Source organism: Artemia sp. Qi Xiang Cuo, chromosome 6 (assembly GCF_049724085.1).
Source record: "Artemia sp. Qi Xiang Cuo chromosome 6, ASM4972408v1, whole genome shotgun sequence".
In the NCBI taxonomy this organism is placed as follows: domain Eukaryota; kingdom Metazoa; phylum Arthropoda; class Branchiopoda; order Anostraca; family Artemiidae; genus Artemia; species Artemia sp. Qi Xiang Cuo.
This window is the reverse complement of record NC_142799.1, coordinates 58426148-58452062: the sequence shown is the minus strand read 5'-3', so window position 1 is coordinate 58452062 and position 25915 is coordinate 58426148. Positions and strand designations below refer to the sequence as shown.

At 35.1% G+C, this 25915-nt stretch overlaps 1 protein-coding gene across 1 annotated transcript; it reads left to right on the top strand.

Annotated features, from left to right (window-relative positions):
- Positions 1–1868: 1868 nt before the first annotated feature.
- On the top strand, positions 1869–25776 carry mRpL21 (mitochondrial ribosomal protein L21). The gene is made up of 5 exons (XM_089090284.1): positions 1869–1968; positions 13067–13204; positions 18325–18488; positions 22733–22889; positions 25604–25776. The coding sequence occupies exons 1-5, from the start codon at positions 1914–1916 to the stop codon at positions 25705–25707; spliced, it is 618 nt and encodes a 205-aa protein (XP_088946410.1). The 5' UTR covers positions 1869–1913; the 3' UTR covers positions 25708–25776.
- Positions 25777–25915: the final 139 nt, after the last annotated feature.

Below are 25915 nucleotides of genomic sequence, written 5' to 3'. Positions count from 1 at the left end.
GGGGGGGGGCAAGGGGGGTCCATATCTGGATAGTCAAAGGGCATGGAATGTCTAATTTCTTTTCCTGACATTATTGGGGGGCAACTGCCCCCCCCCCCCCCTTACCACCCCCGACACCCCTGAGCAGTACATGGTATCAACTTGATCGGAGCAACGATTCATTTTGATTTGTATTTGCCTCCAGTTTCAGTTATTCATTCATTGCAGTCTCTGTTTTTAAGTTTAAATTGTTTTTAAGTATATATTGTTTGATTTTATTTCTGTTTGTTTTGGGTTTCAATACGGCTCTTACCTTTTCTTCGAAAATATATTTATGGGAAAACGTGTTTTAGAATTAATTTCTCGAAATAAACAATTTTATTTGGGGTTTTGTTTAAAATGATTTGGCACTGCACATGAGGCTATTCTTTCACTTTAAATGACCAAGAAATAAGGTGAATTATTATTTAAGATGCCTTCGAATGTTTACTTAAAGGGCTACGCTAATCCTGAAGCCTCAGATTGAAAAATGCTTTGAAGAGGCCAGCGCTATTTAAGAAACCACTGAATAGTCCCAAATTTTGCTAGTGTAGATTTTACTCACGTAGTCACTCTGAAATAGTCTCTACAACCATAAAACCGTCATGAAAGAAGAAAAATCCAAGGTTTTGTCATGCGATAAAAACAAACTCTAAACTAAGATAATTCTGAATCTAGCACCTCAAGGGTTGCTTCCTAAAATGCTGCTTCCTAAAAACATAGATTTAACCATGAAAACGGTAGACTTCATTAGACTTTGACTTTATTCATGACTAGTTTACCCTTGCAATAGTATTCGAAAAGTTAAGCTTCACCAAAAAAATTATCGATATGTATAGAATCATTTTGCAAACAATTAATTTTGATATTTTATTACGGTACTAACTTCCGTAAACACTTTCCGAACAATCACATAATGTTTAAACAATAATGCCTAATAATTTGATCAGGCGAGATGGGTTAAAATTAATTAGACTTAGACTTTCTTCATACACATTTACCTGTGATATTTTGTTCTTTTTTCTTCTTCACTGCACTTTTACCGGTAAAGGATATGTCCCTGAGCTACAGTGCCTTACGTCCTCGCAACCTAGGTGCTTGGTGAACATCCAAGGGGTAGAGCGAAGAGGCCCAACAACTGATTTGAATATATCCTATTTATGAAATAACCAAATGCTACAATATAACTAGAAATTGATATTAAAATGGAAAGAAGCAATTCATCTGCGAATATCATATTTTTACTACGAGGTGATCTAATAAACGTAAAAACAACGCGGATAATTACTTAATTGCTTTACCCATAAGACAAAAGTCTTCACATAAAGCTGTTATTTCACCAAATTATGCAAAAAGAAAGTATTTGAGAAGACACACAAAGTGAAAAGTCCCACAACATCAAATAACCAGTGGACAATATATGAATACGTAAATTAAGTCTACTGGATAAAACTTATATGAATGAACTTCATCCTCTTGCCGATTTAAGTTCTAAGTCAAATTGGGCTAATAAACACCATTTTCTAACTTCATATGAAGAAAATGGATAATATTTAATCTTAATAATGAACATTAACTTTCACTTAAGCGTTTTGTTTAGGCAGAAATGGAGAAATTCAAAACTTGTAATTTTAGTAAAAAGCTAGCAATTGGAATTTATCCCTCTGCTAACTGTGATCTCTAACCTGTATCAAGAAAAAAGTTTTTGGTAATATTTTCATTTATTTTTGCCATAGAACTAACTAAAATTTGGTAGATATTTTTTGAACCTACAGAAAAAAATAAAGAAAAAATGGAAATAACTTTGGTCCTGACATCTATTTATTTAAATTCTTTCTTTCTTAGGTACCACTCTAGAAGTATTTTTTGAAAGTTCATTACCGTGTATCCTCACAATGAGCATAGTAAGACCATTGCTGTCTAAGATTAGCTCGTTTACTTATTCAGTATGTAAGTATCTGTTATTGCATCAAACCTACTTTCAAATTTATATTTTAGATGGGGCATAGCTCCAGTATTATTATTGGGGGAAGAGGGGTCTGCTTTTGAGTTTTTTTTTTTAAGAAATGGATACCAAACTAGCTGAACTGTTTGGTTTGATAAGGCCTACGTTCCTGAGCTTAAACCTATTTATCTATTTAATTTAGATGATATATAGCCTATTAATAAGTCATTCAAAATACTAAATGAAAAAGAACCCTCCACCACCCTTTAAAGGATTAATGTAAAGACCTTGTTATTAGAAAATACAGCCTAATGCAATATTTAGACTATAGTGGACTGTAAATGTATTCATTATGGGGGATGGGAGCAAAGTGATGCAATCTAACTGCAAGAATGAGATATGCAAGCATTTATGATTGTTTTAAAGTAGTTATCAAAAGTTTCTTTGTTAAGACCTAGGCTAGGCCTAATTAGAATGTTTTAATTTATTTTACCACTATTGTATATAGGCTAGTGGCATAGCGATTAACCCATGAAATTCAGGGGCATAATATGCAATGGGGCAGGGGTGGCAAATGCCCTTTCTGGAGCTTGGTTTGTCCCCCCAGACCCCATTTTCCACCCTCTGCAAAAATTTAGTTTCTTCATAAACCTTGTCAAAACTAAAATAAGCCTGCATAATTCAAGAATCCACAGAAATGGGTCAGTTTTTTTAGTATATAGGTCATTTTTCAGTTTTCACTTTTGTTTTCACATGATTTGAGAAAATTGGCTGCAACTTTGCCCCTCCCCCCTGCATTTTGATGAAATTACACCACTGATGAAATTTGGGGCAACTTGAATTCTCTGGCAATTACTACATTATGTCAAGGACAGGTCATCACTGAATCAATAAAGTTTACAATTACAGGAACTGATTTTTTCAGCAGGATGAGCTTCAGCTTCCATGAATATAACCTATACCTGCTCTACCCACAGCTCATACTGAGAATCAAGATTAAGGTTATAACTAGATAGATATACCTACAAAATCTCATCAGGATGTCACCATTACTGTTTTCTTTTTTTACACCAAATTTACCTAGGCTAAGATAAATCTATCCCTATTTCTACCAATCTGGGGCTTGAAAATCCCAAATAAAATATGATTTTTCTGTCAGGCATCATGTATGATTGTTCTTGTAAATAAAATTCATCTGAGTCACTACTACCTCTATCAGTCAGTCCTACAGGGGTATATACTACTATGACTTATACACAGTGTCACTAGCCTTTTACCTTTAGGGGGGGATTTCCAAAATGTGCTGAAAAATTTGGGTAGGTGCCAACAACAACCAACACTTGTTACTTCGTTTTTTAGGTGTTAAAAAAACCGTTTATTAGTTGCAGAAATTTGCCATATATTGTAGAGGAAAACTTGTAGAATTTCTTCTGCTATATTGGCTCCTTTCTTTGACTCAGAATCTACATACCAGATAGCTGGTGACATTTGGCTTCATCTGGTTTTTCATTTGATGGTCCATTTCAGTGTTGTGTCTTAAAAGAAAATTGGCTAGCGCAACAGGATTTTCTCCATTGTGATTCTTCCCATGAAATGCCAGTGCTTGTTTACCTAAGTGGTGGTAACATCCAGCAACATGTACATAATACAATGCACTCTTTCCCTTTCTTATTCTGACTATATCTTTCATTAGTTTATCATTGTTAACTAAGCTTGGCAATAATAATAATAATAATAGAATGCTAAACAAATAGGCCACAGCGCCTCTACAAAAATCTTTTAAATTGAAAAAATTGTAGGTACTTTCACCATAGTATTTGTCCTGTTCCTGCTAGAACGATTTAATGAGTTGGCCTTGATGACTTCAAAGGGGAGCTTGTTCCAGTGTTGTGTTACTTGGTTCTTGAACGCCCAATGGCCGATGTCCTTTTGGAACCTCTCCTCTTGAAGCTTGAGGTTGTGACCACAAAGGTTTGTGTGGGTGAAGCTGAGAACATTGGTAGCCTGGATGTTTTTGTAGGCGGCGTAGCAGAACTTGTATACCTCAATGAGGTCTCTTTGGTGCAGTTAATAGGCTAGTGAAGGAAGTTTGTGCTTGCAGAGCCTGTCTTTGTAGGATAAATTTCTCAAAGTCGGACAGAACTTTGTTATTTGTCTTTGAACTTTTTCAAGAGCTTCAATGTCTTTGTTGCAAAAGGGACGTGTAGCGCAATGACCATATTCAATGATTGGCTGTACCAAAGCTTTGTAGAGAAGGCAAAGGGTCTTATCATTTCCAAAAGTGAAGTTGCACCTTAAAACTCCTGCAACACGATTTGCTTTCCCAATAATGCTGTTGTAGTGGGCCTGGAAGTCAAGGTTGCTGTCAATTACAACTCCCAAGTCCTGCTCCTCCTGTCATGATGTGATCAGTAAGTCTCCTAGTCTATATTCATAGTGGATAGTAGGTTTCCCTATTGTTGGCTTGTGGCTTTTGTTGATATTGATTTCCATCAGCCAGTTGGACATCCAACTATTGAGCTTGTCAAGGTCCTCTTGCAGAGATTGTGCATCGGGAGCTGTTTTGATTACTTTATACAGCTTGGTGTCGTCTGTATACAATAGAATCTCTTAGTTGATGCCTTCTACTAAATCATAGAGATACAGGTTAATTAAAAGAGGGCAAAGGACCTAGCCCTAGGGAACACCGCTAGTTACCTCTACTTCAAGTGTGCTCAAAACTCTGTCTACTGATACTGCTTGAGACCTTTCAATACGAAACTTCAATCCAATTAACTGTGGTTCCTAGACCAAGGTTGCGGAGTTTGTACAAGAGGCGATGATGAGGTACTTTGTCAAAGGTCGTTTTAAGGTCTATATAAATTGCATCGTTTTGATAACGCTTATCTGCATGCATTTTCCAGTTTTCCACCACCATAAGAAGCTGTAAACTCTGCAGACCTTCTCTTCAAGAAACCAAATTGCTTGCTAGTGATTATCTTTCTTTTGCTCATGTGCTCAAGGATATGGTCAAATATGATAGATTCCAGTATTTTGCAGGCTACACTGATTGGGCGGTAATTTAGAGGATCTTGGCGGTTTCCCTTTTTGTGCAATGGTATCACCGTTGCCTTTTTCCAGATACTAGGGAGTACATTTGATTGTAAGGACTTTTGAAAAGTCATCAGTAGGGGCTCTGCAATTAGATCTGTAGTTTCTTTTAACACTCTGGGATGAAGTCCATCCAGACCTGGCGATTTGCTTATCCCTAGCTCTTTGAGTTTCTTCAGGACCACCTGTGGGTCTATCTTGATCCTGGGTGTTTGGTCAGAGACTATGGTTTGCAGGGTTGGTAGTAATGACTGAATAGGTTCCTGGGTGAAGACGGTAGTGTAATACGTGTTTAGTAAATCTTCTTTTTCTACAGATCTTTCAATCAGGAGTCCAGTTGTAGGGTTTTTTAAGCTTGGAATGTCAGACTTTGCAATGCGTTTAGAATTTATGTGGTTCCAAAACATTCTGGGGTTTGTCTTGATAGATTCTGCAAGGTTTTGCTCTTCCATGCTAGCTGCTGGCCTGGTTTGTCGCCTCCCCTTATTTCATAGCATTCGGTAGGCTCTTGCTTTGAGAGGGCTCAACTGGTCAGCTACATAATTTTTCCAACAGGCTTGCTTTTTTTTTATGAGGTCCAAAACAGCGTGTGGTAGGGTTGGTCTTTTATAATGTTTGGCAACTGGTACGTGTTTCTCCTCAGCCTGAGACATGACAGAAGGGAATTTGTAGTACATTTCCTTACAGCTTTCGGTCAAACTTAACTCTTTTCCCCAATCCATTGTGCTGAGGTCATTGCGCATCGCAGCAAAGTCTGCTCTGTTGTAATTTTTTCTTGGTGTTTTTTTGTCTTTTCTGCCATTAGCCAAAACCTGGAAGCCTACTATACAGTGATCAGACTTTCCCACCGGTGCTAGTTGGCGGATGTCCTCTATCAGTTCTGAATCGTTTGTCAGTAGCATATCCAATATACTTGGTCTATCCGTACCTCTGGTTTGTGTGGGCTCTAAGATCAATTGGTTCAGATGAGAGTTATTCACCACTTCTAAGAATTTCGCCTCGGGTGATTTTGGGTTGTGCAAGTGCATGTGCTGTCTAGTCCAGTTGATTTTTGGTAGGTTGAAATCGTCAATGATGACTACATTTGATAAATTATCACTGCAAATCTCAGTGATTTCTGCAAGCAAGTGCGAGTCATTTTCAAGACTGCTATTGGGACTTCTGTAGTAGATTCCGAGTTTGATATTTACTCTATCAGCTGTTGTTATATTTAACCAGATACTTTCTTGGGATAGTTTATTTCCTCTGGGACTTACTGGGGTAGCTTGGATGTCCTGTCTGTAATAGCAGAGAATTCCCCTTCCAGTTCGCTGTTCAATGTTTCTCTCTAGGACCTTGTAATTTGGAACCTGTAGCTCTGGGAGCGTAGGCAGGTATCTGCTATTTTTTGGTTTCACCTCGGCTATTCTAACTATATAGGGATTTTCAGCGCTTATAATATGTCTCACTTCATCCATCTTGTTTAGCAGAGAATCAGAATTAAAATAAAGACATTTAATTCCAGTCAGGGCCTTTTTCTGGAACCTGCGGCCTACACCATGCCACTGACGACGTGGGCTGGGATAGCGTTGACCAGCAGCTAAAGAGCCTGCATTCGGTCGGTTTTCAAGGACTTTGATCTCTTTGCATGGCGTCTAGCAGCTTGTTCAGTTCTTTGCATTGGCGTGAGATCTGGATTCACATAGACGTATTGTCGGACATGGTTGTCAGTGGCTCTTTGCAGATTTGGTGCGCCCTTCAAGATTTTCGATCGGTTTCTCATGGTTTCTTCAGAGTCCTTGCGCAGTTTCACGAGTAGGCGCCTTTGGCCTTGCTTGTTATCCGAGTCTGAGAGGGGGGGGGCCAGTCTTGCTGTTTCTAGGATGTCTGTCAGTTGTAGTTGAGCACCAAGGTCATTGCTAGAGACCAGCCGCACAACTTTCTCAGCATCAGACTCTTTATCAGATTCTAGAATGCCAGATATTACAATGTACATACTTTTCTCCTCTCTTTTTCGGCTTGCAGTAGGATGCTAACGGTGACGGCGCTTGAGTTTTGAATTCTGTTAGTTGCTGGTGACTGAGATCGGACGATGTTGATGTCGGTAGTTGGTTGCATTTCTGGCTGCTGCTGTTGCTGCCGTAAAGTTGCCATGCTACGGTTAGTTTGTGTCATTTGAAGTACTGCCGGTTGAAGTTTGGAAACGCTTTGCTTGCTACAGCATACACATTCGTATTTGAGTAGTAGTGAGCTCTTATCATGGGCTTTCAGCGCTAGGAATAAGTCTAGGTGCATCCCTCGGCAAGAAACATGATTTCAAGAAACAAGTGCATCCCTTGGCAATGATTTATCTCTCTCTGTAAAACAAATAAGACCACCTACAGAAGCTTTGTCACCATTTGATTGGAAGTGAGTGATGAACATTTCAGTCTTGGTGCCTTTGCTTTGCATTTTGTGCTAGTTTCTAGTTCCTGTTATAAATGAAGAATTTTTGTTTCTGTATTTGTGGCCAGGTCCTAACAAACAGGCAAAGCAGTAAGCTAAATATTTCTCAAGACTATACTCTAGGTGTGGGTACTCATTGTACCAGTTTCTAACAAACTGCAACGGGTGTTAGAACTCTGGGATTGGATTTCCCTCGTTTTTTGGAAAATTCATTTTTGGCTAAAATGGTCCTATTTTGATAAGCTTCAGCTTTTCTGAGTTTGAAATTTTTTTCTTGAACCCAGGGTTGTTCTCAACTCTTATGATTCCAGCTTGCTGTAAACTTTCAGATTCTACTCCTTCATTTTTGATACTTTCTGAGAAATGCATTTTTCTGACTGACTAATAAGCCCAGTTCCATATTTGCTGATTGATTGTCCTGTGTCTAGTACTTGTATTGCAGCATCTAGTTTGTTAGTGATGGAATCCAACTTAACTTCAAGTGTCAGTGTTTTTTGCTACGTGGTACAGTCAATAATGCAAGAAAGAATAGCAAAGATATTGCTGATTCCTACTGTTTCTTTGTGATCAATTTGTGAATAGCAAACTTCTTCCAAGGTTTTTTTTTTCTTTCATCAAATTCCACAGTGTCAGACCTGAGAGGATAAGTAACTTTGATTTTTTCAGCCATATCTTCTTCTATTCTGAGTCCAAATTTGTCAAGGATGGACCAGGACAAACTTCCTCAAGTGATGTCTGAAATGTCACTTTGATTGTTTGTCTGTATTTATTTCACTCATTCAAAAAAAATTTAAAAGCTCAAAACAAATTCAAAAACGTTGATAAGGAAACCTGGCCATAACCTTTTAAACTTGAAAGGTAATTTCAAAACTATATTCTTCTTTGCTTCTTGCAGGCAATTTGGTACTTTTTAGTTCAGTTCCATTTTAAGGTATACCTCAAAAGAAAAGAGAGTAAAAACCCCCCTAAGTAGAGAGCAAGCTCAAACATGTAGAGATCTGCTGCATAGTAATACTGCTATTTTCTATATATATATATATATATATATATATATATATATATATATATATATATATATATATATATATATATATATATATATATATATATATATATATATATATATATATATATATATATATATATATATATATATATATATATATATATATATATATATATATATATATATATATATATATATATATGTATATATATGTATATATATATATATATATATATATATATATATATATATATATATATATATATATATATATATATATATATATATATATATATATATATATATATATATATATATATATATATATATATATATATATATATATATATATATATATATATAGAGAGAGAGAGAGAGATTTTTTAATTATTCTTAATCTTATTATCATTTCCTTGTTTATAAATTACAAACTATTGAGTGTTTCAACCTATTTTTTTAAAGATTTCTACCCTTTAACAAACTGAGGGTCATTGATCAAATTTCTCCTTAAAAGTAAGATTCTGCCCAGACTTTGGAAATCTGTCCTATCAAATTGTGTTCTTACAACTATGAAATCTGCTAAACTTACATGGTAAACATCTTTGGTAGTGTCAGAATGCAAGATACAAGGTGGCTGCAACTGCAAAGCACTAAAACAAGTGGCATCACTGAAGACATACTCTAAGCTTTCTGTTGACTTAAATTGCACTAAGCTATCTTGTTGTTCAAGATGAAGTTTGCTCTTGACAGGGCCTTCTACAGTTTTCTTTGAGCTGCTTGGCAGTAATCATATGGAATTTCAAATAGAGATGTCTTTTGCACAATTTTAGGCCTAATCTTTGCTTTGGTACTGTTTTCAGTTCCTTGCTATGGTGCTTTAGAATGTGAATAGCTCAATAATTAGAGTCAAATTCGTAATACCTTTCATCTTTCTTTCTTTGAAAGAAACTTCACACGCAAGCTTTATTCTAGGTCCGAATCTGTTCCTCTGTTTTGCAAACATTTTTATGTACTGATGATCTAATATTCTAAACAAATAAAATAGCACTCAAATTGTTCTTTTAGGTTCAAATACAGAATTGCACTAATTCTAACTGAAATTTCTGGATCACTGAGAAACTTGATTCCCTGTAAACTTTCCTCACTCTTGACAAACTGGTTTGGCTTGAATTTATTTCGACGTTTGTATGTATTAAATAATTTTTTTTGAGTAGTAGTACAACCCAGGTTAATGTTGGGCTTCCTGCCTTCTTTTTTTTTTCTTTTTTTTTGTTAAATAAAGTCTTAAAATAAATATAATGTTGCAAAGCAGCAACATTTTCAAATCTAAAATTAAAAATTGTTTCTTTCCCTTGCAGTTTTAATTCTTCATACCCTCAGTTATATGATTTGTCCTATGCTTTTGGAAATAAGAGAAAGAGGTCTGATTCTGAATAAGCTTAGCATAACCTTATAGTTCAATGTGCTCATATATTAGCAAAATATGTCAGCTGTTTTCAATATTTTGGAAAGAAACAACAATATTTCCCAACAAGTTTTTTCTCAGTAAAACCACTAGAATTGTCCTGGCTAACCAACAAGTTCAAAATATCAAGTTTTGCAAGGCTTCACCTGACAAGTCGTTTTCTAGGTTGCAATTTGGTTTCTGTCAACTTCATGCAGATGGAGCAGTCAATTTTGTTGTCTTCGCCTGATGGAAGTCTTTTATGACATAGTGATGGACTGAACAAATATTAAGTTTTTGTTGACTTTGTGCAGATGAAGCAGTAAATTTTGTAGTCCTTCACCTGAAGGAAGCCTTTAATTACATTAGATTGGACCAACTATATGTCAAGATTTGTAAAGCTTGGCTCAACAAGTTGTTTTCTAGAGGGGCAATTGGTTTCTGTCGACTTTGTGCAGATGAAGCAGTAAAAGTTTGTTGTTCTTCACCCAACGAAAGGCTTTTATGACATTACATTGGGCCAACAAAATCCCAAGTTTTGTAGTGCTTTGCTTGACTAGTCGTTTTTATAGAGGGCCAATAGGTTTCTGTCGACATCGCACACATGACGTAGTAAGTTTTGTCAAGCTTTGCCCAACAAATCCCTTCCAGAAGTTTCACTTTGCGCCAAAAGATAGTGACTTTTGTTAGACTTTGCCTGACAAAAGTCTCTTCTGATGACCTTTAGGGGGGGGAGTCCCTCCATCCCTCCTCTTAGTGGCGCCCCTGGACTTATACCCTGTAGTTTTTGGTCATACGATGAACAACTAGCATTCTATTATTAATACCCTCCCAACCTAAAAAAGTTCTAATAGCTTCCTTATTCATCACAAGCCCTACTCCCTATCTATGCACCCTGCCCTTCCTACCTGAATAAATAAATTCTATATCACCAAATTTCATGTTTCCCATCCCTGGGATATGAGTTTCTGAAACTCCTAATAAGTCTAGTTTGAAGCATCTGAAGCTGTCAGTCAAATTGTTGATACAATAGTAGTTTTTAATGTTGTGACATTCCAAGTTGCAATTTTCATATTTTTTAAATCATTGAAATTATTATGGCCCCAGGAAAAGCAATGATCCCAGGACCAGTGCAGGACAGGGACTAATACATCTTTTCAAGTCTATGCCAAGTGCTTAATCCCCCTTAGAACTAGACAGCAAGAAGCCCCTTGGACCTCCAGTTTGAATAGAGGCTATGTGCAGTCTTGGGCCCATCTTGGTCACAACATGGTTTTCCACACTTGGCGATGCTCTTCTATCAACAAGATTTGAAATCCTGCATGATCAATCTCAAGTCTATTACCTCCAACTCATTATGTATTCATGCCTAAACATATTGCGCTAATACAGGGAGACAACCCATAATAGATAACTTGGCTAGGAAGAGGTTGACCCCCCTCAGACCCCCCTTCCCCAAAAAAAGCACACCAAAAAAGACCAGACTCAGAAATATTACCCATTTATCAAAATTCAGTACACATGTTGTGTTGTTTATTGGGCTTTAATTTCCTCAAGGGGTGCCCTTCCTCAAGGTCACCCTGCAGTGCTGTTAGATACCAGGGTTTTGGTTAGGAAAACTGGCGAAAGTCCAGCTTGATTCTACTCTGAGGCCGTACAAACAGGATTTCCCTGTCAGGAATAGTGACAGAGAAAGGAGCTCATGATGGAACAGAGACCCCAAACCATTACACAGCTCCAACCTTTATGCACAGCCTATCCTTGTCAGGGCATCCCTGAAGATTGTGAATATGATTTTCAGAAAGGGAAATCCTTTGGTGATCTTAGGAAAACTTTACTTAAAACCTGTTTGTAATAAAGGTGATGAAAGTGATTATAGTATTTACAGAGCCATTACCTTGGTCTCTGTAGGAAGGAAATCATTTAGCAATGCAATACCTATTAGATTAAGAGATACTGTAGACAAAGTCCAAAGAGGAGGACAATGTGATTTAAGGGTGGGGAGAGAATGCATTGATCTACTTTTCATTCTTGTATTAATAATTGGGAAGTGTCTGAATCATCAGTCCCCTTTAATCCATGTCCTTAGCTTGATAGGCTGTATTCTGGCATTTAATTTAGTTGATAGAAAAGTTTAAGTGAAGGTCCTATCTTTATATGGTATAATTGATAAGTACCCTAAAGTGGTTATTGCTGTGTACAAGAACAATAGTGCTGCCAAGATAGACCCTCTAATATGAAAGATGATAAAAGTGAGCATAATATTTACAGGCACATTTCCTTGGTTTCTGTAGGAAGCAAATTATTTAGCATGACGATAGTTTTCAGAGATGATGTAGACAAAGTTTTGGAGAAGAGTGGTTTTAGGAGGGGAAAGAATACCTTGATCTAATTTTCAGTCTTATATTAATAATTGGGAAGTATATGAATCATCTGTCCCCTTTAATCCTTGTCCTCAGTTTGGCATATTGTAGGAGAGGTTAGTAGTTGGTTCAATGCATAATCAGGACTAAAACAAGGTTGTGTCCTACCTCTGTGTGTGCAGGTTATTATTTTGATGAAGTATTTGATGGTCCTAAAGAACATGGCTAAGACTATGGGATAAGACCAAACCAAACGTAAAGGTAAAAACTCCTCTTTGACTTAGGATATGCAGTTGATTTCACTGCCCTTGATAAAAATTTGGCAAATTGTTTTTTTGTATGTTTTGCTCCAATTTAAAATAATTTTGGATGTTGTAGTGATTGTTCTTTTATTTAATAATAAGCTGGATTAAGCTGCCTGACATTCTAAGTTAGAAAAAGTAAATACGGGGAAAAAATTACCTGTCTTTGACACTTAGCACATGATAAAGCAGTTCTTACATCTTGCATGTCTGAATTTTGTATAGTTTTGTAGCATAGATACCTAAATTGTTTTTCCGTGAGTTGGCTTAAAAGGTATTTAGATTAACTGCTAATCTCAGATGCCATAATTGAAAGTTTTTTAGACAAAAAATTCATATCTATCTTTTCTGAGGATGTAGTTTTGCTCAAATAAATAACCCAGCAAAGAAAAAACACCCATATTTTTCGGTCAACCACAGTTCTGATAGTGCTGTACATATCTCTTTATGTTCCATAACATATATTTTTTCCAGGTCAGCCAGAATATGTCTGTGCAAGGTCGGTTCGAACCATTTCAAAAAGTCTACAAGCCATGAATTTGAATGAACGTGTAAGACCCGCACAAGAAATCGTACAAGATACATCTCTAGAAGAAGAAGCACAAAGAAAAGGTATATAAAAGGGTTTGCTTTGAAATTTAGTTTTAATGTCAAGTTATTTATTAATGGTCGTTTTTAGTTATTAAATTAAAAAAAAGTTTTTTTTTAAATGAAAGTAAGGAGTGACATTAAAACTTAAAACAAACAGAAATTATTCCGTATATGAAAGGGGCTGTCCCCTCCTCAACGCCTCACTCTTTACGCTAAAGTTTTTTATTGTTTAAAAAGAATAAAGTTGTGAGACAGAGTCAAACTTTAGCGTAAACAGCGGGGCGTTGAGGAGGGAACAGCCCCTTTCATATACGGAATAATTTCGGTTCTTTTTAAGTTTTAATGTCCCTCCTTACTTTCAGTTTAAAAAAACTTATATTTTTATTTAATTTCTCAACGTTTTTGAATTAATGCAGCTTTGATTTTGGCTCATTTTACATGAATAAGTAAAACGAAATTTGCATATTAATTTTGCTTTTTTTTGGCTAAATGGCTTTCTTGAAATTTTGATCTGACGTAACTTACGCAACGAACTTCTATATTCGTATATTTTTACTACGTATGCTAGGGGGTTCGCCCCCTAGTCAATACCTCGCTCTTTACGCTAAAGTTCAAATTTCGTTCCATCAAACAGTTTGTGGTAACGAACTGTAAGTAAGGAGCGACCCGGCTCAATGGTAACCGAAACTCTAAAAAACGGAATTTTGATACCAATAGATACATCAAAAGAATCAGATTTTAATTCTGATTTCAAAAATACAAGTCTTATCAAATTAGTCTTAGCCATCAAAAGTTACGCGCCTGAGAAAATTTGGCTGATTTTCGAAAAAATAGGAAAAGACCCCCTAAAATTTATAGAAACTTAATGAAAATAACACCATCATATTCAGCGTATCAGATAACCCTACTGCAGAGGTTTCAAGCTCCTATCTACAAAAATGTGGAATTTTGCATTTTTTGCCAGAAGAAAGATCACAGGTGCGTGTTTATTTGTTTTTTTTTTTTCCCCCAGGGGTAATCGTATTGACTCAGTGATCCTAGAATATCGTACAAGGGCTCATTGGAACGGAAATTAAAAGTTCTAGTGCCCTTTTTAAGTGACCAAAAAAAATGGAGGGCAACTAGGCCCCCTCCCACGCTCATTTTTTTCTCAAAGTCACTCAATTAAAATTTTGAGATAGCCATTGTGTTTAGCATAGTCGAAAATCTAATAAATATATCTTTTACGATGACTTAATCCCCCACAGTTCCCAGGAGAAGGGCTGCAAGTTATGAACTTTGCCCATTGCTTACATATTGTATTGGTTATTGGGAAGTATACAGACATTTTCAGGAAGGATTTTTTTCTGGTGGGGGGGGGAGGGGGCTGGAGGAGGGGGTTACTGGGGAGAAACTTTACGGGGCGGATGTTTGTTTGGGGTAAGGGACATTTATATGAAGGGGCGCCGGATTTACAAGCATTATTTAAAAAACGATCAGAAATTAAATTAAAAAAAACAGGCACTTTCAACTGAAAGTAAGCAGCAAAATTATAACTAAATATGAACAAGAAATTATTGCGTATATGAGGGGGTTCTCCCCCAAGTCAATACCTCGCTCTTTACGCTACAGTTTTTTTTTTTAGTGCTTTCAAAAGAGCTATCTATTCTAATTAAACGGCCTTTGTGATTCAGGGATTTGTGAATTAAAATTTTTTTTAACTTTTAACGTAAAGAGCGTGGTATTGACTAAGGGGATAACCCAATAATATACTTAATAAAATATACTTAATAAAAAAAAAACAATAAAAAAAAAAACAAGCGATGCGGCTCAATAGTAATCGAAACTTTTAGAAACGAATCCTTTATGTCAATAAATTCGTAAAAAGAATGGGCTCATAATGCTGATTCTAAATATATGAATTATGTTAAGTTTAGTATTACTCATCAAAGGCTAAGAGTCTCAAAATACTCACCTGATTTTTTAAAGAGGGGGGAAACATCCTCTACAAGTGAAAAGTTTTTAATAAAAATCACACCGTCAGATTCAGCGTATCAGAAAACCCAATAACATAGGTTTCAAGCTCATATCTGCAAAAATCTGCAACTTTGTATTTTTTGCCAGAAGAAAAATATACGAATATAGAAGTTCGTTACGTAAGTTAATTTGTAAACTACGTCAGAACCGAATTTAGAGAGAGTCATTAAGCAAAAGAAAAGTAAAATTTTAATGCAAATTTTGTTTACTTATTCAATGACGGTGAGCCAAAATAAAAGCTGCATTAACTAAAAAACGATCAGAAATTAAATAAAAAAAACAAGTTTTTTAAACTGAAAGTAAGGAGCGACATTAAAACTTAAAACGAACAGAAATTATTCCGTATATGAAAGGGGCTGTCCCCTCCTCAACGCCTCGCTCTTTACGCTAAAGTTTGACTCTGTCTCACAACTTTATTTTTTAAAACAATAAAAAACTTTAGCGTAAAGAGCGAGGCGTTGAGGAGGGGACAGCCCCTTTCATATACGGAATAATTTCTGTTCGTTTTAAGTTTTAATGTCGCTCCTTACTTTCAGTTTAAAAAACTTGTTTTTTTTATTTAATTTCTTTAAGAATGACCCCTCAATCACAAAGGCTGTTAATTAGAATAAATAGCTGCGATGAAAGTACAAAAAAAAACTTTAGCGTAAAGAGCGAGGTAATGACTAGGGGGCGAACCCAATCATATACGTACTAATTTTTTGTTCGTTTTAAGTTTTGATGTTGCTCCTTACTTTTGAAAAAATTATTTTTTTTTATCTTATTTCTGATCGTTCTTTTAAACAATGCTGGGAAATTCGGCACCCCTTCATAGCAATGTCCCTTCCCTCATGAAAACTGCCTCCATGGAAAGATGTTCCTACGTAACCCCCGACCCACCCTCCCCCAACTACCAGAAAAAGTCCCCCTGAGAACTTCTGTATACTTCCCAATAACCAATACTATATGTAAACATTGGGCAAAGTTCATAACTTGCAGACTTTCCCCCGAGGACTGTGGGGGATTAACTCATCCTCAAAGACATAGTTATTGTATTTTTCAACCATGCTGAACAAAATGGCTTTCTCAAAATTTTGATCAGATGACTGGCAAAAATGAGCGTGGGAGGGGCCTAGTTGCCCTCCAATTTTTTGGTAACTTAAAAAGAGCACTAGGACTTTTAATTTCCGTTCGAATGAGCCCTCCCGCGATATTCTAGGACCACTGGGTCGATACAGTCATCCATGGGAAAAAAAAACAAAAAAAAAACAACAACAAATAAACACGCATCCATGATCTTTCTTCTAGCAAAAAATACAAAATTCCACATTTTTGCAGATAGGAGCTTGAAAAATCTATAGTAGGGTGCTCTGATACGCTGAATCTGATTGTGTGATTCTCATTAAATTTCTATGACTTCTAGGGGGTGTTTTCCCCTTTTTTTTGAAAATAAGGCAAATTTTCTCAGGTGCTTAACTTTTGATGGGTAAGACTAAACTTGATGAAAATTATATATTTCAATTCACCATAGAAATCTGATTCTTTTGATGTATCTATTGGTATCAAAATTTCGTTTTTTAGAGTTTTGGTTACTATTGAGCCGGGTCGCTCCTTACTTACAGTTCATTACCACGAATTGTATGATGATATACTTTTGTTACAAGATTCTTGGCACTTGGCAAGATGACTTGATGAATCTAAGACCATATAATTATCATCTTGATAGTTATGCGGTTATTTTGCAATTATACCATTTACTGAGGAAAATCTTTGTTATTTACGTATTTTTTTTAATAATATGGCCTTTGACTGCTTGCTATATAGTTCATGTGGCTCTAGGAGATAAGAAATTGCTAGGTAAAATCTTTCATAACAAAAGTGCTTTACATGACTAATTTAGCATATTATCAGCCAAGGGCGCTTACAGACAGTTGTAAGGGACTTTTGAAAGTAGGTAAATACTTGCTGTATGGCTGGTTAGCCCATATTCCAAACTGGAATTATCTAGATGCAGCTCTGGTTCATAAGATAAGGAATAGCAAATAACCTTTAAGGGTAGTAACCCTTAAATGGGTCCAGAGCCTTGCAGCGCCTACCACGTTTGAGCTATCTGCTGACAGGGTGTCAAATGTGAACTTTTATTTTAATTTGTGTGTGTGTGCATTCAGGTCCACTTCTTATGGGAGGGATAATTGAGATTGCCTTGATAGGCAACAAAACCTGAAACAAAAAATTAAACAAGAAAAACGGGTTTTAATTTCTATAAAGCAGTGATTCACTGCTTTATAGAAATTAAAACCCGTTTTTCTTGTTTAATTTTTTGCAAATGGAAAAGCAGTGTGGTCTAAGAAATTATTTACGTCTAGCCTACGGGTGGCAAAAGACCAATTGAATTTTATTATTTTTGAATTTAGCAAAAAAACATGCCAATATAATTACACAACAAAAGATTTTAAAAAAGTGCAAAGTAAATAAAATAATTATAAAATCATTCTTTCTTAAGTATCATTTAAATACATATAATGAAGAAAAGCACACGAGAAAGGTAAATTTACTAAACTTAAAGCATATTCCGAAAGATACACTTTTCCAGGGATCCCAAGTTGTAAAAGAAATAAATTTTTAAATCACTGCTTTATAGAAATTAAAACCCGTTTTTCTTGTTTAAAAATTTTTTTGTAAATGGAAAAGCAGTGTGGTCTAAGGAATTATTTAAAACCTTAAACAAATTTTGTTTGAGTTTTTTTTTTTTTTTTGTTCAGATTCAAGCTTTCCAAGTAGTTAGCATTTGATTTAATATTTTTTTGGCTTTGGTTTACTTTACCATTTTAATTTAAGTGTAGTGTTTCGAAGGGCTATTGATACAATATTCGATCACTGTTTAGATTTTCTGTTATTTTAGCTTTGACTTTGAACTTAGAAGAACAATTTTATAAGGAAAGGAGCGAGTAAAAAGTTGACAAATGACACAACAGCGACTTCTGATAGTCACTAACTATAGAAACGGGTTTTCCCAGAGATGCGTCTTAGTTTTCCATAGAAAACCATAAGTTAAATAGTTCTCTATGATTTATATGCATCTCATTTACTTAGAATTGTAGTTTACCGAATTTTACAAGTTCTAAATGGTCTTGTTTTTCTTGCAGCAATTATTGAAAAAGTTAATAGTCAAATTGAAAAAAGCAATCATGGACGGCTCTACGCAATAATCCATTTGATGGGAAAGCAAAGAAAAATAACAGATGGCGACCTAATTCAAATGGAAGGTAATTTCCCGCCCATTGCAGGGGATAAGATTAGACTGGAAAAGGTAAGATCATGCAGGATTTTTGTTTCTCTTCTAAAATCAACAGGAAACACTAACTTGACAACATATGCATGACTCCCCCTCCCCCACCAGTCTAAGATTGGTTGAAAGGACTCTCACCTTTCACCCAGCCCCAGGAAAAACTTGGCCTGAAAAAATTAACTCGTTCTAATTTTTGACTCTAGCCATCTTGGAATTCCACCCTAGATACATAGATGTTATTGCGTTTTAATCACGCACAATCACGAAATAAGGCTTTATTTGATTTATTTCAAGTCAAATACAAAAGCAAGGCAGCAGCGCGCCAAATGCTAAGCTTGCAATGATGTGCTGCTACAGAGGGCTAACGAAGAAAAAACAATAGAACACCATAGATAATGTAAAATAAATTACATTTGATGATCCAGAACAATTTACATTTTTTTAAAGGAACAGTTAAAACTGATTCTGTTAAATAAAATCTGAGAAGAAATTAAATCATGCTAAACTAATTCCTTTCAATCGTTTTCAAAGGCGTATTTATCTAGCATCTTTATCCAGTAGCTCGGATTTGAATTGATCAAAATCGTCTAATTCCCTGGTCCTCATAAACTCGTGATTCCCCTTTCTTCAAGTAGATTTAAGAGCTTTACTATGGAGAATCCAAATAGGGCGAATTATTGAAGGGAAAAAACCGAGTTCTAGCGTGCGTTGGCCCCTGGCCAATGCAGCTTTTCAGGGACTTCTAACAGTCTGGAAATCCATAATATACTTGCAGAAGCTGAAACTTCCGCTTTTCCAGATCAATGTTTTATTTGTTTTGAGTTGCTCTATTGAATGCTTAAAGTTAACTGTAGAAACGGAAAAACGTCTTATAGCCTTTCAGAATAATCGTCTTTGCTGGATCTTAATGATATAAGCTGGAGAGACCATGTCATCAACGACGAAATTCCTACCCGCATAGTCCAAACAGACATCGCAGTTATTGCAAGACAAAGAAAATGGCGATACCTGAGGCACAATGCTCCGCATGCCAGATCAACCGGAAGACACCTGTCACCGAAGAAGACCAAAGAACGTGCTCCGTAGGATTTTGGAACGTGATGGAAGAGCCCTTCAGACGGCTCGTCTTAAAGAGCCCTTCAGACGGCTGGTTTGAACTAGTGGTTTGAACAATCCCCAAAGTTTTTGGCGATTGAAAACGAGTTTCTTGTAATATATTCAGTCATATATAATTATATATTGAGACATATCAGACAAAGACATATTCAGACATTTTGAATTCAGAAATCTTTGTTCCTTTTTGTTCATTTTGACAAAAGCTTTGAAGAAAACTTTTGAACAACGAGCTTGTTCATATTGCTTTGAATATTTTTTCCAAGGAATTTATGATTTATTATTTTTAGGAATTCATCTTATTTATTTTTTCTCACTTAACTCAGAAAAGCCGAAAATTGGTAGAAAGGACATTATTTTTTGTTGAGTAACACATAATTGCCAGATAAATATCTGAAATATCATTTCTACAGGCTTTAAAATTCTATAATTTATGCCCATCAAAATTAACGTCAATTTCTGTGTCATTTAATGTAATGCCATTTATTTGAAGGTTGCATTATATCACACTAGGCTGGGAATCCTCATAATAACTTAAACCCCGTTTCAGAATGGTAATAGTGAATATTTTTGATACGATTCAATCATGCTAAAGTCAATGCTTTGATATTTAATAGAACCCTCTCAAACCTCTTCGCTGGGTCACTAGCTCCTCAAAGAATATTTTGGGATATCAGTTGTCCTTAAGCCCCCCTCCCTAAAATATGTGCCTAATGTGCAAAATAACTGAGTACCGAGTAAAGTCAGTTGTATAATTTACTAGACATCTTTTCTTTCGTGATACGGAGAAATCACAACACACTTATAGCGTATAAAAACGAGATACTGTGCAATTTTTCATTGATTTGAAAAATCTGTCTTAAAAAAGTATGAAATTGTATTTTCGAGATAATGATCTTGTAAATTCTTTTCAAATTGCAAAGCCAAATATCAACTGAAGGTTTTTAAAACATTATTTTCCATTTATTTCGGTTTACTTATACTGCTTTCTAAATCACTTCCAATTTGTTTTCTATTTGTTGAATAATCAGCTGATTGTTGGCATGCTTCTATTTTCATTGCTCTGTAGGTTTAAATCCATGTGCACTGAAGACTTGAAGAATATTGACATGAATCTCTGATAGCAGAAAACTATAAAAATCTTTTGTTAGAAAACCTCGTTGATGACTATTTAAAAAATAATCTATAATTTTGAGGACCAGTTCTTATGTCTGAAAAGTCTGACCTCTCTGCCATCTAGAAATAAAAGCATGTGCTGCAGTCTGTTTTGTATTTGTGGAATGCGTTTTAATTTTAAGTGACCAATATTCTTTGAATCAATTAATAGGTGCGTTTTTTATTACTTGAAGAATGAACTTGGGTAATATAACAAAATTACCTGTTAGACCCTTCTTTGTAGCATTTATGTTCCTATATGTCCCTATATATGTCTGCAATTTTATACTTAAAAAGTTTTCATGTTTGCAAAGTCAGAACTCTCTGTCATCTAAAATTAGAAGACATCCGATGTAGTGTGTTTTTCATTTATGGATTGCGTTTTGACTTTAAATGACTGATCATCCTTGAGTCAATTAAAAGATGCGTTTTTTTATTTGAGGGTAGTCAGTTTGGGCAATATAACAAAACTACATGTTAGACTGTTCTTTATAGCAGTAATGTTCCTGTTTCTCAGTTTTCATGCCTGAAGTTTTTGTAAGGAAAAAAGTTTTCATAATTTTTTCGTTCAATATCTTTGTATTAACGGAGTACGCTTCAATTTTAAACGACCGAACTTTCTTGAGTCAATTTGAATGTGTGTTTTTTTTTAGCTTGAGAAATCTGTCTGAATAATAACGAAACTACGTGTTTGACCATTCATTATACCATTTATTTCCCCGTTTCTCAGTTTTCATGTCTGCAGTTTTCATATTTTAAAAAAATTTTGTGTCCTAGTTTTCTAGGATGCCCTAGTTTTCATTTCTGCAAAGTCAAAACTGTCGGCCATCTAAAATTGAAAGACGTTTTCTGCAGCATGTTTTGTATTTACGGGGTGCGTTTTGGTTATAAACGACCGATCTATCTCGAGTCAAATAAAAAGCGCGTTTATTTTCCCCTGAGGAATCAACTGGACTAATATAACAAAACTAACTGTAAGACTTAAATTTTTACCATTTATGTTGTTGTTTCTCTTGGAATATATTAAAGCATTATTAAGAATCTGTCTAAGACTTGTGCTGAAACATTTAATGCTAAGGACTATACTAAAATTCATAGCAATATTTTTTCTCAATTGTTTTCTTTTTTTTTAGAAACTGAAAAATCTTTTAGTTGGATTGGCAGAGAATTTTCTTAAAAGTTTTCGTGTATATGCTGTTTTTTCCTTCTATATGTTTTTTAAAACAAAAGATAAAAAAACGAAAATCTAATAGTGGTGAAAGGGAGATTTAAAAGAATTCCATAGAAGAAAAGTTTTTTTTTAGCAGTGACGAATCCAGGGGGGCTGGGGGGACCTCACCCTTAGATTTATTCTGGAACCCTCATTCCTTGTTTTTTTACCTTTTTTTTACAATAAGTTTGTCAGTTTGGTCAATTATATGCACCTTTGTCACATTGGCCCCACCCCCAAGATTTTGCTCATTGGTGCCTTTGTCGCATTGGGCCCCCCAAAGATTTTGCTCTAGATCCACCCCTGGTTTTTAGACCCTTTTAACTAAAAAAAAAAGTTCGAATCCCGTCGGTTTCAATCTATTTATACGTAAAAGAAGGATTTGCCATGATCAGAAACATAATTTTACTCATAGTTCGGCAAATTTAACTGTAGTAGGAAGCTGCATTACGGATACAGGTATTTTGATCTGGAGTGGGATTTGCTGAAGTTTTTGAGGGGCTTCAAATTTTTGCAACTGGGTTTATTGTTCTACTCGTATATGCATTTATTGTTTTAATTAAATTCAATGCAAAGCTTGTTTTTATTTGTGTAATTATAAAATGTTTGTACATGTTTGGCTATGTGTTTTTTAAATTGTTGTTAACTCAAATAAGATAAGAAAAGGAAGGTTATGAAATATTACGGATACTTTTATGAAATAATAACAGTAACGAATTAACGAAAAGTAATTACATAACGAAAATTTGATTATTTAAATATAGCTTATATTTTATTCATTTTACAGGTAATGTTAGTTGGGAGCTCAGACTTCACCATTTTAGGACGTCCAATACTAAGACCGGATCTTGTACGTGTCGAAGCTACTGTTGTCGAAAGGAATCTAAGCTATACTAAAATACGTTTTCTAAAGAAGAAAAGATCTAATTTCATGAGGTCACAGTGTAAGTTTAATCTTATTTATACGCTTTTAATTATATTCCCCTTAGAACCTTCCAAGATGCTCTTCCTTTGGTAACTTACATTGAGATAATACGGGGATTTCCCTTAAGTTTCTTGTCCCTATTTAAGCTGCAGTCAGGGACACAAGTTTTGTATCCCACTCAGTATTCATCAACTCTAATGAAAGTAAAATTGAAGTAAGATATAAAACAAGTAAAACTAGTAAAAACAAGAAAACATTAATTATGAAAAATAATTGTCAAAACAAGTAAGAAATATTTAATTAATGAAAAAAGTAAAAAAAAAACAAAAAAAAACAATAACTTCAATAAATAAGTAAAATTTTGAGCAAGCTAAAGTTGCAAAATTTCTTAGTTTCTGTCTTTCATACGAAAATCAGAAGAAAAGTAAACTATTCTCTCTTGCCTCGTAGGATACAAGTCTTAAAAGAGTTTATCTGTGTCTGTTTATTTTTAACCATGCCTATGAATTGTTCTCTTGCTGTTCCGACTTTGATTTGCCTCCAACTATGATGTGGATAATTATCTTTTACATCAGAGCTCCCTTAAAAAAAAAAAAAACTTCTTGTTTTATTGTGGATAATTGTGGATAATTACCCTAAAAAATGAAAAATCCTGAAAAATTACCCTAAAAAACCTTGAAAAATGTGGACAATTATCCTAACTGTTATATTAGAGCTCCCTTAAAAAAAAAAAAAAAAAAAAAAAAAAAAAAAAAAAAAATTAGGGTTGGAAATTAGGCGAGCAGAGGTAATCACAAGATCTTTTTTGAGGAAGCAGCCAATGATACATTTTTAACATAATTTAAGTGTAACAGAATATTTTTCATTGTTGCGGTTTAAACAATTTAGCATGAACATTTATGAGTAGAAAACTTAATCCTTCTCAATGACACCCTTGAGCTTGGACATTCGAGCTGAGCATCTTCAAACCTGGACCAAATGATGACAGGTAGAGCCTTAAATATGGAGCTTGGTCGAGTTTATTTCTGTGTTGTTTCTTGATAGTTGCGTAGGATGAAAAACATCTCTCAACAAATACTCAGCTTTGGAAGGGCAACAGACACTTCAGGCTTTATCACCAATGCTCTTATATCTTTTCCTTGTTAGTTCGAAATAGCATTTTACTATTAAGAATGATCGAGATAATAGCTACCAATCTTGAATCCGCTACAAATGGCAGTTCTTTTGCACTAGCCATTTTTTTCTTTTTTTTTTCATTTAAACGCGTTTAGGTTACTAGCCATTTTTGGTCACTGTGAGCCTGGTTCGTTCTTTACTAGGTCGCAGCTGCCACTACAACCAGGACAAAAACAAAACTGAGACGTGGCGAGACTTTTTTGTTTGCTGCTATTTGAATAATAATATGATTTAATTATAAAAACGATAATTTGATTGTTGTTAGTGAACCACTGCAGGCCAGTGTAATTAAACAGAATACCCGCTTCGAAACGAACGAGATAGTAAGATATTGATTGCGAAATCTGTTCTCTTTCTCAGCATTGCAAAAGCTAATTCCACGAATGAGAATGTTACCCTTACTTACTATACGAGTGAGTAAAACGGGTGTTTTCTCATCCTAATTATTGAATGATTGTGTATTAACATTATCCGATCGCAGTGCGAAAGAATTGCCATAATCACGACAGTTTAACTAAACCAGAAACATAAATGTAACATTTTTAGGACCGTAACATAAAAAGTAACTTTATTTAAAACGTAACAAGAATGTTACGAACGTTACCTTCGTGGCAGCCTTGCCAAGATATTGATTCCGCCATACTGATATTTTTCTACGTTACGTACCCGTGGAGGCACGCGTACTACAGGCTGGGAACCACTGGCTGACGGTATGAAAAATCTGTTCATAGTATTTCCTCAGAGCAGCAGAGCTAATCGGGCTGCTCGATGAAAAATATCGTCAATTTATCGGAATTCACCGCTTTTTCCAATCTAAATTAATTGCGGGAACTTACAAATGTTACAGTTTGCAGACAATAAATATTTTTATATTCCAATTTAGTTCTCTGTTTAAGCTAAAAACACCTAACTATGTCTTGTAACCCAAGGGACCTTTATCATAGACAGAAGAGCTGTAAGAATATAATTATAGAGCACCCAATTATCCTTATATCAATGTCTCCTGGTAAAGGCAAACCATCTACAATTCACACCTGAAATCTATCTGCAACAGAAGAATATCAATCGCAAATGAAATAGCGAGGTGGTGTATATCACTTTTAGTTTCATGAACAAAAATATTCGAAACAGATAAATTGGGGAAACAAAGAACGTGATCCATATTAGTATGGCTCCCATAGTGATGGATGTAAGAAAATGGATAATTTTAATTTAGCCTAAAAGCTATATCTGCAATTCGAATGACTAGATGTTTTCATGCCTGTTGGACAAGACTGATTTTGTTTGTAAAAAAGAACTTCATTTTAAAATGTAGAGAAGGGGCCTCCAGAGGGTCTATCCAGTTTGGTGCACGCAGCAGTCACAAACGCAATATAAATCGCAATCACAAACTTGGGTTCAGCTAATTGTACTAGATAATGATAGAGGAAGTTCATGAAGATTGACAATGTCATAATTATTCGAAAGTTCATCAAATGAGTGTTCGTTACTGCGTGTTTTGTTTATATTATACGAAGTATTGGAGACTAACAGAGATTTCTCTTTTTTTCTTTTTAGTTCGGAAGTTTCCCACTACAATGTTGCGAATCAACTCGATAGAAATTACTGGCAAGCTTGACGAGCGACCAGAAATTGAAGGTGTAGAAGGTCGAACTTTTTAGTTTCACTTTTGTTTCTGATCCTAAATAAATTTTCCAATTATAAATTTTGTTAATAAATTGAATAATGGATTTACTGTCAATACGATTTCAAGGTAATTTCGTTTCTGGGGAAGAGTTCAAATACCATTCAGGAAGTCTAGATAACAATAAATGCTTTAAAGTTTGCTTTCAAACAATAACAAGAAACTAAAATGAGCAAAAGTTTTTT